Genomic DNA, 12,105 nt, shown 5'->3' with positions numbered 1-12,105 from the left:
CTGGTGCGTTTGAAACGGGGCACGGAGAAGGTGCCAAGAGAGGAGGATCTAAGGGTGCGTGCTGGACAGTACGGTTGAACCAGATTGGAGAGATAGGAGGGGGAGTTGCCTGTTTTAATCCGATGCATATAACAAAGGGCTTTGAATTTTGCTCTTGATTCAATGCGCAGCCAATGAAGGCTGCGCAGGGAAACGCTAACAGAGGCAGTTCTAGGCAGGTTACAGAGCAGACGAGCTGCCATATTTTGCACCACCTGTAATTTACGTGTTACCTCCTTGCTAGCCCCAAGGAGGAGCACGTTGCCGTAGTCCAACCTGGAGGTTATTAAAGCCTGGACCACAGTTTTTTGGGTGTCTGGCGGAAGCATCCATGCAATTTTTCTCAGCCACCGCAAGATATTGGTGCAGGTGGCTGAGACTTTCACAACATGCTGTTTCATAGACAGTTGGTTATCAAATGTAACTCCCAGGTTGCGAGCCATGGTGGATGGAACTGGCAGGGGACCCATTTGCTGAGGCCAGTGCTTAGGGCCCCAGAGAAAGGTGTCAGGACCGAATAGAAGAAGTTCGGTTTTATCGCCGTTTAGTTTTAATTTATTGGTCTGCATCCAATTGGCGATATTAGTGAGTCCAGATTGGAGAGATGAGTTGGGGTCATGTTTATTAGAGGAGAGAGAAAAAATGATTTGGGTGTCGTCCGCATATGAAAATATAGAAAGACCAGATTGTTCTGCCAGAGAGGCAAGAGGACTAACATAGATATTAAAGAAAAGGGGACTTAAAATAGAACCTTGGGGTACACCGTGTGGGGACAGGAGGGCAGTGGAGGCAGAAGTGGAAGAAAAAACCTGAAAAGTACGTGCGGACAGAAAGCTAGCGATCCAGGCTAGAGCAGTGCCATGGATACCAGCAGCCTTTAGGGTGGAGAGGAGGATGTCATGGGAGACGGTATCTTGGTCGTAGATTATATCTTTCTCCACCAGAAACAGTGTGGTCCGGGAAGGCTCCCTCCGATTCAGTAGACGTAACAGCTGGGCTCTTCTCCTCGTCCAAGATGTCTCGATAATCAGACAGCACAGGTGGGCTCACCAGGTCCGGAGAGACTCGACGACAATGGGTCGAATGCACCCAACGTTTCCTGTTAGTAACTCGCACAGCCGTTCGAGTTGCCAGTAGCACCTGCTCGGGGCCACGCCACCTCGGCTCCAAGCTGCTTGTTCTCTCAAAAGATCGAACCATCACGTGGTCAACGGGATGAAGATTGTGAGCCTCTCCAATAGAATTGTCGGAGAGCGCTTCTCGAACTTGTTGATGAATAGAAAGTAAATCATTTGTTAATCGTGCCAAATAATCGTTCATCATTATACAAGGCACATCATGTAACAATCGAGGCTTAGGAACTCCCCATATATTCATAGGCCTTCCAAACACCACTTCATAAGGTGTGAGGCCAGTCCGGGAATGGGGCACTGATCTAATAGATAGCAATGCCAAAGGCAAAGCATCCGGCCATTTCAAAGACGTGGATGCCACAATCTTTGCTAGTTTCAATTTCAGAGTAGCGTTGTACCGTTCCACCAGACCTGCTGACTGCGGATGGAATACAGCATGGAATTTTTGCTGAATTCCCAACCCCTTCATGACGTACTCCACAATTTTCCCAACAAAATGAGGACCATTATCGCTCCACAAAAATTTACAAGCACCATAGCGCGGGGAGTACTCTTTGAGCAACACCTTGGCTGTTGTCAGCGCTGTATTATCCTTCGCGGGGAAGGCCTCAATCCATTTACTGAAAGCACACACCACCACTAAGACATACTTAAGGTTATTGCAACGCTCAAGCTGGATGTAATCCATTTGTAGCACTTCGAATGGTGCAGTAGGTGGAACAAACCCTCCCTTCGGAGAATACGTCCCTTTAGCAGGATTGTGCTGCAAGCATATCAGACAGGTCTGCACTACTCTTTTGGCCGTATTGGCAATCTCAGGATGCTCCCAGACTCGCGTAAGCAATTTAGTAATTGCAAGAGCTCCAACATGTGCCAATCCATGTGTCATTTGAACCATTGCTTGCAAGTAAGCTGCAGGCAATTTCCATCTCTCCATATCTTTGCTTCTCCAACAACCCTCGTCATCCAACACTCCCTCTGTTGCCCAGGTTGCGAGTTCTGCTTCAGACACTGATTTCTGAATGTCTAATATCTCCTCTCTAGCATCATGCCATCGCTCGGCCTGCGATTTCACTACATACATTGGTGAGGCATTTCGTAACATAGCAGTTTCCCTCGCTATGCAATCTGCAAAGGCGTTTCCTTGTCCTACTTTGTCTGTCACTTTCTTGTGTGCACTGCATTTAATTATCGCCACTTTGGTAGGACATAGTAACGCATTCAAGAGATCACGCACTAACTCTCCATGCATGATGTGCACTCCATGCAAAGTCAAAAACCCTCGCTCTCTCCAGAGTAGGCCAAAATCATGCGCTACTCCAAAGGCGTACCGGCTATCATTGTAAATGTTCACACATAGACCAGCGCTTAGTTCGCATGCTCTTGTTAGGGCTATCAATTCTGCTGCTTGGGCCGATTTCTGTGGTATTCGTGCTGTTTCTACCACTGTCTTAAGTGTTGTGATCGCATATGCTGCAGAAGTTGTACCATCTGGCAGCCTCAAACACGATCCATCAACCCACAGTTCCCCATCCACATCTGGAAGTGGCGTATCCTGTAAGTCAACACAACCCTTTGTTTGTTCTTCAGTCAGGAAAACACATCCATGATATTCTTCCTCCTGGCCCTCAGTAACTGGATACAGCAATAAAGTAGCAGGGTTCAGAGTAGCACATCTCTTTAGTGTGATATGCGGCGCCAACAGTGTCAGCTCATATCCTGTTAGACGTGCACTCGTTAAGTACTGGGTTTTCATTTGGTTTAACAAAGCATCCACTGCATGGGGAACTAACACCAACAGTTTGTGTGATAAAACTATTCCCTCACTCAGTCGTATAGCTACTGCTGTTGCTGCAACTGCTCGAAAACACCCAGGTAATCCTCGTGCTACAGGGTCGAGTACTGCCGAGAAATACGCGCAAGGTCTCTGCTTATCTCCGTGTGTCTGGACCAGGACTGACAATGCACACCCATCCCTCAAGTGTACATACAATGTAAACATGTTCGTATAGTCTGGTGTACCTAACACTGGTGCGGAACAAAGGGCTTGTTTCAATTGTTCAAAGGCATTCTGACATTCATCTGTACATTCAAGGGGGGTCGGTGTTGTTTTGGACAACAATGCTAACAAAGGTTTTATGATGTGTGAAAACCCCATTATCCACTGCCTACAAAAAGACGTTAAACCTATGAAAGCACGAACATCTCTCTGAGTACGGGGGACTGGTGTATCTAAAATCGCTTGGATTCGATCAGATGTCAATGCACGCCCCTCCTTAGACAAAAGATGACCGAGGTAGGTCACCTTTGGTCTACAATATTGAAGCTTTTTCCTTGAAACCTTGTGATTATTCTGGGCAAGGAAAGAAAGCAAAGCAAGACTACTCTCCTCACATTGCTCCTGCGTATCTGCTGCAAGTAAAATGTCATCAACATATTGAATGAGAGCAACTCCAGACTGTAGATTAAAAGAATCGAGCTGTCTCTTTAGAGCCTGACTATAAATGCTAGGACTTTCTGTATAGCCTTGAGGAACTCGACAAAATCTGTACGATTTATTATTTAATGTGAAGCCGAATAAATATCGGCTATCGGGATGAATGGGAATGGAAAAGAAGGCATTTTTCAAGTCCACCACGGTAAACGTTGTGGCTGTGGGCGGAATCAAAGTGAGTAAGGTAGTAATATCAGACACCACCGGGTATTGGGGCACTACTATCTTGTTAATTTCTCTCAAATCAATAATAAATCGATAGATTTTGTCATCAGTATCTTTCTTTAAAATCGGAAGAATAGGGCTGTTACAGACATTATAGGGGACTTCCTCCACTACACCTGCAATAATCAAATCATGTACAATGTGCGTTAAGGCAACTTCACCTTCCTTGGATATTTTATATTGTGGCACCAAAGGCAGTGACGCTCCCTCCTTTACAGTTATTCGAATAGGAGGGATAATCATCTGTCCCACATCCGTGTCTGAAGTAGCCCATAACGTTTGTGGGAGAGAAGCTAACGCCTCTATTTCTTGCATGGAGCACAATCTCTCCACATCAGGGTAATTGTCATTCAAAATAACCTGCACTCCTTCAGGAGGGCAGCGTATAGTCGCTCGAAAATATCTATCCCCATGATATTGTCTGGAGTGTTGGTGACAATAAAAACGGGCACGGGCCAAAGAATCTATCAATATAAAATGTAAGGGGTTGTGATAATGGGCTAAGAGAGGGTGTTCCATCAAACCCTATCGATGTAATCATTTCGCCCAGACAGGGGAGCCCTTGGAACCAAGTTTTTAGACAGAGCACTACGAGTAGCTCCGGTATCAACCAGGAACTGATCAGTAGAACCTAAAACGCCCGCTGATATATATGGACCTCTTTGATCTACTCGTACTTCAACCGATTCCACACCCCATCCTACGCAATCCTATGCATGTGCATAATCCTGAAACTCTGCAGCCTCACCCTCCGCTATCTGATACTGATTCCTTCGATCAAAAGTATTACGATTATCCTGACCACGGCCCCTCTCTTCAAACCTTCCTCGATCACTCGCTCCACCCCTCGCTCCTGAATAACTATTCCGTATCCTTCCACCTCCTCGACCACGCTGATTACGTTGTTCTCGAAGCACCGGACAGTCTGAAGCGAATGTCCAAACTTTTTACAGTATGCACACTGATCCTCAGAAATATCAGTACGACCAGAAGACGCACCATATGATCCACGCCTACCTCTATCATTCCATCTCGGCTGTGTAGCATAAACCTGAGTCAACATCACTTTCGTCTTCAATTCCTTCGCATTCTTATCAGTACTTTCTTTAGCCTCCAATTCCTGTCGCTCATAATACTGAGCCATAGTCAATAAAGACGCAGGGGTCGCCATGGTCCAGGAACTTTCACTAGTCTTTTAACGTTTTGCAATCTCCGGTAGGAGATTAGCCACATATTTGTCAACGAACAAATGCCTACCCGTATCGTCTGTTAATAATTGACCACTGTAATCATGAAATGCTTCCTCAAAACGTGAGAAGAAGTCAGAGACCGACTCATCTGCTTTCTGTTTGCAGGAGGCTAGCATGGTCCTATCTATCTTTTTAGGGGGAATGAGCGTTTTTAATTTATTCAAAATACCCTGTCTAAGTCCGCTTGAACTACATTTTTCCAATCCACCCCCAGATCGCTCGATCATCGAATTTACGAATCGCCCTCCACATATCAGGGGGCAATATTAACCCAAAGAAAAGGTCAATATCAACTAACGTCATAACACACGAAGAAATAGCCCCTTCCACTCCTTCATAGAAAGCTGCCGGATTCTTACGGGGATCGGGCAGGGCATTTTTAAGTGCCATAACATCTGCTCTATTCCATGGTGTGTAAACCCAATTATATATAAAATAACCCTTAGCATCCTCAGACAGTTTGTCATCATCTCTACCTTTCCCTTTAGGAGGGACATACAAAGGTGCAGCTTCACGCATAGGCATAACATGAACTATAGAACGCTTATCTGCTCCAAAGATAGAACACTCTTTGGATTGCTCCGACGATCCCGGCGCAGGTGCCTCTGATGTCTTTTTTGCCTCCCGTAACCTTGACACCTCATTCCGTAGCTGGACCAACCGCTGAAAGAACTGATCCGCATCTGTAATAACAAAAAGACCTTTACGCATATCCTCACGACCAACTGATACATCCTTAGGCTCCAAATCATCTGAATACTTTCTAAATCGGTCTACAACTTCATCTCCAAACTGGCTCAAGAAATACAGCTGTTCTCGCTCGGACCACTTACGCATTTTGCCATCAATCTCTGTAATAGTTATGGCGTTAAGATTTAGCTTACGAGCAAGACTACGCATTTCCGCAGCTTCACTAGTACTTAGCCTATTACGACTACCCCCTCGATCATCTTCGTCCGAATCCTCAGTCGGGGCCGTAGGTGGAACGTATGGAGGCGGGCAACGATCTAATAATGAAAAATCATCAGTTTCATTAGTAAGGACAGGATAGAGCGGACGTCGAATAGGGAATTGACCATTCCTTTGCAAATTACGTTCCCGTTTCTCCCTCTCTTTCTTGTCCTGCAACTCCTTCTCCTCCAGCTGTAAAGCCTTATCCCGAGCAGCCTTCCGCTGCTCTTTGTCCGCCAAGGCTAATTCACGCTTCATTCGTTCACGCACCGCTTTCTCCCACATACGTACACAATCAAACATATCTTGTCTAGACCTGCGCTGAAACAAACATTGCTCCACATACTGAACCTTTCGTAAATCAAACGACCCATGTAGTGGCCATTGCAATTCGAGATCAGATTTTGTATATCTGTGCCACAATGTACTGTATAGAATAGGGGGAATGCTGAATTTTACGTACATTTCACGATTAGGAGTCCCCTCTGGGGGAGCCGGCTGAGATTCATTTAAGCGATAACTGGTACCTTTTCCAAGACAGCACATTCCTCGGAGTGTGCTTAAAACGGGCATGTCAAAATATCACGGAAACGTGATATTACAAAAATGGCACTTACTATACTTCACACAAGGTGTGCCGTTCAAACAGATACAAAAGTTAGAGAAATATCCCCACATTGCCCGCTATGTGAAGTGCACTACATATATAACTCAAATCATAGAACCACATGTTAGCTAACTCAAAACATATTCAAAAAGCCACAGTAAGTGTCCGTAGACTATCTTACCAATCACAAGCTTACCAAATTCTCAAATATCCAGGTTCCAACTGCCAAGTTCTTTAATCGAATCAGCCAAACCAGCACTGTACGACAACTCGAACGAACAGGATCTCAGTCGGGGACCGGCGCCACCTGGAAGGTCAGATCAGAAGGAAAGGAAGAAAACACCGCGGGTGCCAAGACTCGGGGCACTCAATGGCACCATACGCGTCCATGGCGAGTTTCCAATCCTTCGTCACAACCTCTCCTTCGGGCATCCGAGTCGCCGATGAGTCCCTTCGTGGTCGCCAATTTGTGGTATTGGGTTCTCCAGGCCTACATACTCTGCAAAACCCGCTACACCATAAACAGACGTTCGCACAGAAACTGGAAAATACAAAGAACAAGTTTATTAAGACCCCATGGGGTGGTGGTACATTCCTACAGCACCCTTCGGCAATGCAAGAAGTATCACACCGAACATTGGCGCAAGACATCTTTGATACAGTTTTACAGTAATAAAAAGAGTGGGCGGAACACATTTACTCAGTTTAGGTACATATAAGGACATTTTTGGAACACAGCCAACTCATGGGCGGAGTTGCAACACCACTGGTCAGTTTTGGGGAACATTCCTAAGCGATGACCATCCACTAATACAAAGGGTTTGACTGCTCATGTGCAAGACTGACCAGTACTAAAAATAGCCTGTTGCTGGGCAAGTTACGTGGTCATTGGTACAGAGGTAGGACAAAAGGGCATGCTGACCACGAGGCAGCACGTTCATGTAAAATGGACGCCAGTGTTCTCAAAATGGCCTCCGAACACCATAGTCAATATAAGGGGAAATTCGTGTAGCAAAGCTTAACGCTAACCCGATCACTGCCAAATTACGACAGTAGGAATGTGAATGCTGTTACATAGATGTAGCCCAATTTAATTTTGAAATCAAATAAGACCTCCTTTTCATGTTTATAAATATCTGAAGGGTTTAAACTGACCAAGACAAGTAGAAGTTTGGCGGTTGTGCAAAGCAAATGCACCCCTTATGACTAGAATTTAACGTGTATACCACAATAAAAAAGTGGGAAAGGAAAAACATTGTTTTATCTGAGGTGAGCACCACATTGAGTAAAAAAGAGGAGTGTCCCGATTAGTAAGGGGAGGCTCAATTTCTGATGTGTCTTATTTTAAACCTTAGAGGCCCTACTGATTTCAAAGGGATTTGTCCTTTTTTATATACACCTGATGTTCATTTCAGAAGGACCAATTAAAGGAGAGGACAAAAACCATATATGCCAGAAATTATGAAAGTTTACACAAATTATATATAAAATATAGAATACTAAGATCTGTTTTTTCTTTATAGAGGATTAACAACTATTAAGGAGCATGGAAAGTATAAAATGTTAAACCTGAACAACTATGCTAAATGGTAATCTATGGCCGTTCACGTAAAGTATTAGAATTTTTGAAGTTTTGTCCTTTTGGAAAATACGTTGTTTCTTATAAAAAAGTTTTAGTTAAAAGTGAGGTTTTTTTTAAACATATTTTTAACAATTGTTTTTAATAGTAGTGTTTAATGAAATAGTATCATGATGGAATTTAATGAGAATTGCTCATTACCATAAGATAGTGGTATAGACAGAATGTGAGTGTACACCTGTGAGAGTGGTGAAGTAGCGGACTGGACTCTGTATATGTAAATATGTCATGAGATATGTAATTATGTTTTATGTATATTATTTATAGATAATTGTTGTCAATAAGTAAGAGTCCTGAAGAAGTTGGTATATTGACTTTCGTCCACGGAAACGCTGCATCAACAACTTTAAATTGCACACCTTTTTATGCAAATTTTTACAGTATCTGTAAATAACTGGATGCAATTGTGTTCTTTTCTTCATGCTTACCTCTCAGGTCATTCTGATTCAGCATTGTAATTTTTGAACATGTATTGGGAATCAATAATAAACTTTGGACTTTTTTGCGTATATGAGTTCAGTGTGTTAAGAATAGTGAATGAATGAGTGTCCACAAAAGTTGATTAATGGTAGTGATTAGAATTAGACCTTGTTAAAACTGCTGAACTCAGACCCACATCACTCCATGCAACCCATGAAAGAACCTCCAAATAGTAATCAACAACCAATTCCCCATGACCAGTCAAGTGAATGCAATCTCCAGCTCCTGCTTCTACACGCTCTAGGTGCTCAAGAAGATCTTCAAATGGCTCGCAATCAACACCTTTACACAGGCTCTTATAGCCAGCAAACAGGTCGAAGGCAACTAAAGCTATGTTGGAATTAATGCTCAACTGACCAGAAGACTCCAGAAAATGAAAAACTCATTGGCAGGTAAACCATCAATCTCCCATCCCACACTCACATCACTCTTCACCTCAAAGAACGCTGCTGGCTCCAAATCCATAAGCAAATACTCTTCAAACTCCACACACAAACACACATTGGCTGTTGCCCCTGAATAGGAATTATTTGAGGCATGTTGTGACCATTTTCAGGTCAGTTCATCTTACATTGCCAATGCACAGCACTTGTCAGACCAATATGACACTTTTAAGTCACTGCATTCTAAGTCTATCACATTTCTTTGTATACACACTTTCCTATTGATTTTTGCAAGGCTCCTTTGACGTCTTTGTTCCTCAGACTGTATATCATGGGGTTTACCATCGGTGTCACGATAAGATAAAACACAGATAACATTTTATCAAAGTTGGGAGAGTGGCTTGAACGGGGTCTCATGTACATAAGGATGACAGTGCCATAGAAAATGGTGATGACTGTCAGGTGGAAGGCGCAGGTGGAGAATGCCTTGGATCGTCCCTTTGTGGATTTGATTCTGAGAATAGTCACAAGGATGCGAAGATAAATGACTCCAATCAGGAACACGGGGATCAGCAATATCAGCACACCAACGACAAAGATGACGACTTCATTGATGAAGGTGTCAATACAGGACAACTTCAGAACAGCTTCCAATTCACACAGGAAGTGGTTAATCTTATTGCCACACAATGGGAGATGTAATGTGGGTGCCACATGAACTATGGACAGAAGGAAGCCTCCGATCCAAGTTGAAGCTGCTATCCTGATACAGGCTGCCCTGTTCATGATGGTCATGTAGTGCAAGGGGTTGCAAATAGCAACATAGCGGTCGTATGCCATGACGGCAAGGAGGATGCATTCTGTCTCACCCAAGGACAGGTAGATGTACATTTGTGCTGCACATCCCAAAAAAGAAATAGTTTTATTTGTTAGCAAGAAAATGGCCAGCATTTTGGGGGCAATGCTGGTAGTGTAGCAGATGTCTAAGAAGGAGAGGTTACTCAGGAAGAAGTACATAGGTGTGTGGAGACGACTGTCCACTTTGCTGACAATAATCAAGATGCTGTTTCCAATCAGCGTGGTCACGTAGATTGAAAGAAATACAAAGAAGAGCATAATATTAATGTTGGGGTCCTCGGAAAGGCCCTTCAGGATAAAATGTGTCCCCAAGCTCTGGTTTTCCCTCTTCATATTATTGGCTCTAACTTATCTGCAGAAAGGAAGATCAAACAGTTATTGAGATGCAGCTGCAATTTCTTGTGACTTCATTAATGTACAGCATAGCTCAGGGCCTTTATGATATGAAGGTGTAATCCCACAGATTGTTCAGTTATGGGAAAGAGATGCCACACATGGAGCATCAGGTAAGATGTTTTATTCCTAGACAACAATACATCATGTTCTCTATCCTCCACCCTCTCTCATCACTGCCCTTTTTTCCTGCTTTTCCTCTTTCCCTTCCTCCCTTGTGACTCCACCCCAGTCAGTGACTACATGGCCATTGGTTCTTCAGCTGGGTCCTAGTGCCTTGCCTGGCTTCTGCCTGGTACAATACCACAGGTTGCTTTAAAGTGAGTGTTCAGAGCAGTGGTGCTACAGTTTACTAAAAGGGATATTTAAGGAACTTTAAATAGATTTATTTTGGGATGGGACACTGGGTTTTCGAAAAAGACTAGGGCCTTGAAGGTGTGACAGTGTTGTAATTTTCAGGGTTTAGTGACACAGATTTGACCCTGTTGAGCATAGGAAGTTCTTCTTTACTATTGTTGCAGGGATTCTGCTCCTACACAGACTTAGGCCCTTAGTGAATTAGGGAGTACCAAAACTCACCTTAGTACCCAAACCCCCTACCAGACTAGCATCAGTGACTCATTGGTTCTTCGTCCTATAGCAAAATCACCAATGATTAGTCAACCCAGAACATGCAACTTAGGTTACCTCAGGTAAGGTGGAAAACAAGAGCACTCTTTTGTCACAAACTTACATCAGTTCCAAAACAAGTAGTAAATAGAGACACAAGCAAGTTTGAAATGTTTATTTCCAATGCCATGATCTCATGCGCAGTACCTTAGATAATACAAGCAAACATATTATCAGAAACAAGGTTGTCAGGATTGTTACTATTCCATAAAATACAAAGGGAGAAAGCATCTTATAATGCTAAAGGGAAACAGGTTTAAAATATACCTAGATTTCACCCTCCTTAGCTAGCAGGCTATTTTATAACTAAAGAAAGTCTCATAGGATTACATGGGTGGCCCCATACCTCTGGTACTCAGCAGAAGTGGATCACATCGAGTTCTGCACAAGCTCTCAGCATACAAAATGTTCTCCAAGTGTGTTTTTTCATGCCTGCACAGTGCATTATTAAACGTGCCAGTATCAGAGGTGGCCACAGCTGCATATGTGTTAGGTTAAAACGTGCGCTGATCATTCCGAATACCAGACACAGTGTCCAAGATAACCTTGACTGCCCAGGCTCTCACTGTACAGACTAAACTAGCGAGGCAGTCTAGAAATGTAGCATAACAAGTTATTCTCATGTGAAGTAAAATACTCAGCCTTCTTTAAATAATATTGCAAGTGTGTGTCGTGTCAAAGCAAAGCAGGAAAGTAAAAATGGCGTTTAAGCTTCTAATAAACCCATGCCAACTTATCACTGTGTGAGTGGAAGGCTCAGCCCCACTACACTCTCCATGATATAGGAGAAGACAGTCACATTCCTAGGCTGGGTACATGTCTTCTTGTGTGACCAGAATTGGGTGTCATGAGGTTCTTACCCCCCTGTTCAATACCATCCTTAACTCGGGGCAGTTCCGCAAATTATGAAAAATCACATCCATTCTCCCACTGCTCAAAAAACAAAACCTTAATCCGAAGGACCCAAACAACTACAGTCCTATC

At 43.6% G+C, this 12,105-nt stretch overlaps 1 protein-coding gene across 1 annotated transcript; it reads right to left on the bottom strand.

Annotated features, from left to right (window-relative positions):
- Positions 1 to 9,453: 9,453 nt before the first annotated feature.
- LOC147718306 (olfactory receptor 2K2-like) lies at positions 9,454 to 10,392 on the bottom strand. Its single transcript, XM_086966688.1, has one exon. It carries the CDS (start codon positions 10,390 to 10,392, stop codon positions 9,454 to 9,456), a length of 939 nt encoding a protein of 312 aa, XP_086822814.1.
- Between the last annotated feature and the right edge of the window lie 1,713 nt (positions 10,393 to 12,105).

The sequence above is a fragment of the Lissotriton vulgaris genome, chromosome 4_1, assembly GCF_964263255.1.
Source record: "Lissotriton vulgaris chromosome 4_1, aLisVul1.2, whole genome shotgun sequence".
Lineage (NCBI taxonomy): Eukaryota > Metazoa > Chordata > Amphibia > Caudata > Salamandridae > Lissotriton > Lissotriton vulgaris.
The sequence above is the reverse complement of the archived record's forward strand: the minus strand, read 5'-3'. Positions and strand labels throughout refer to the sequence as shown.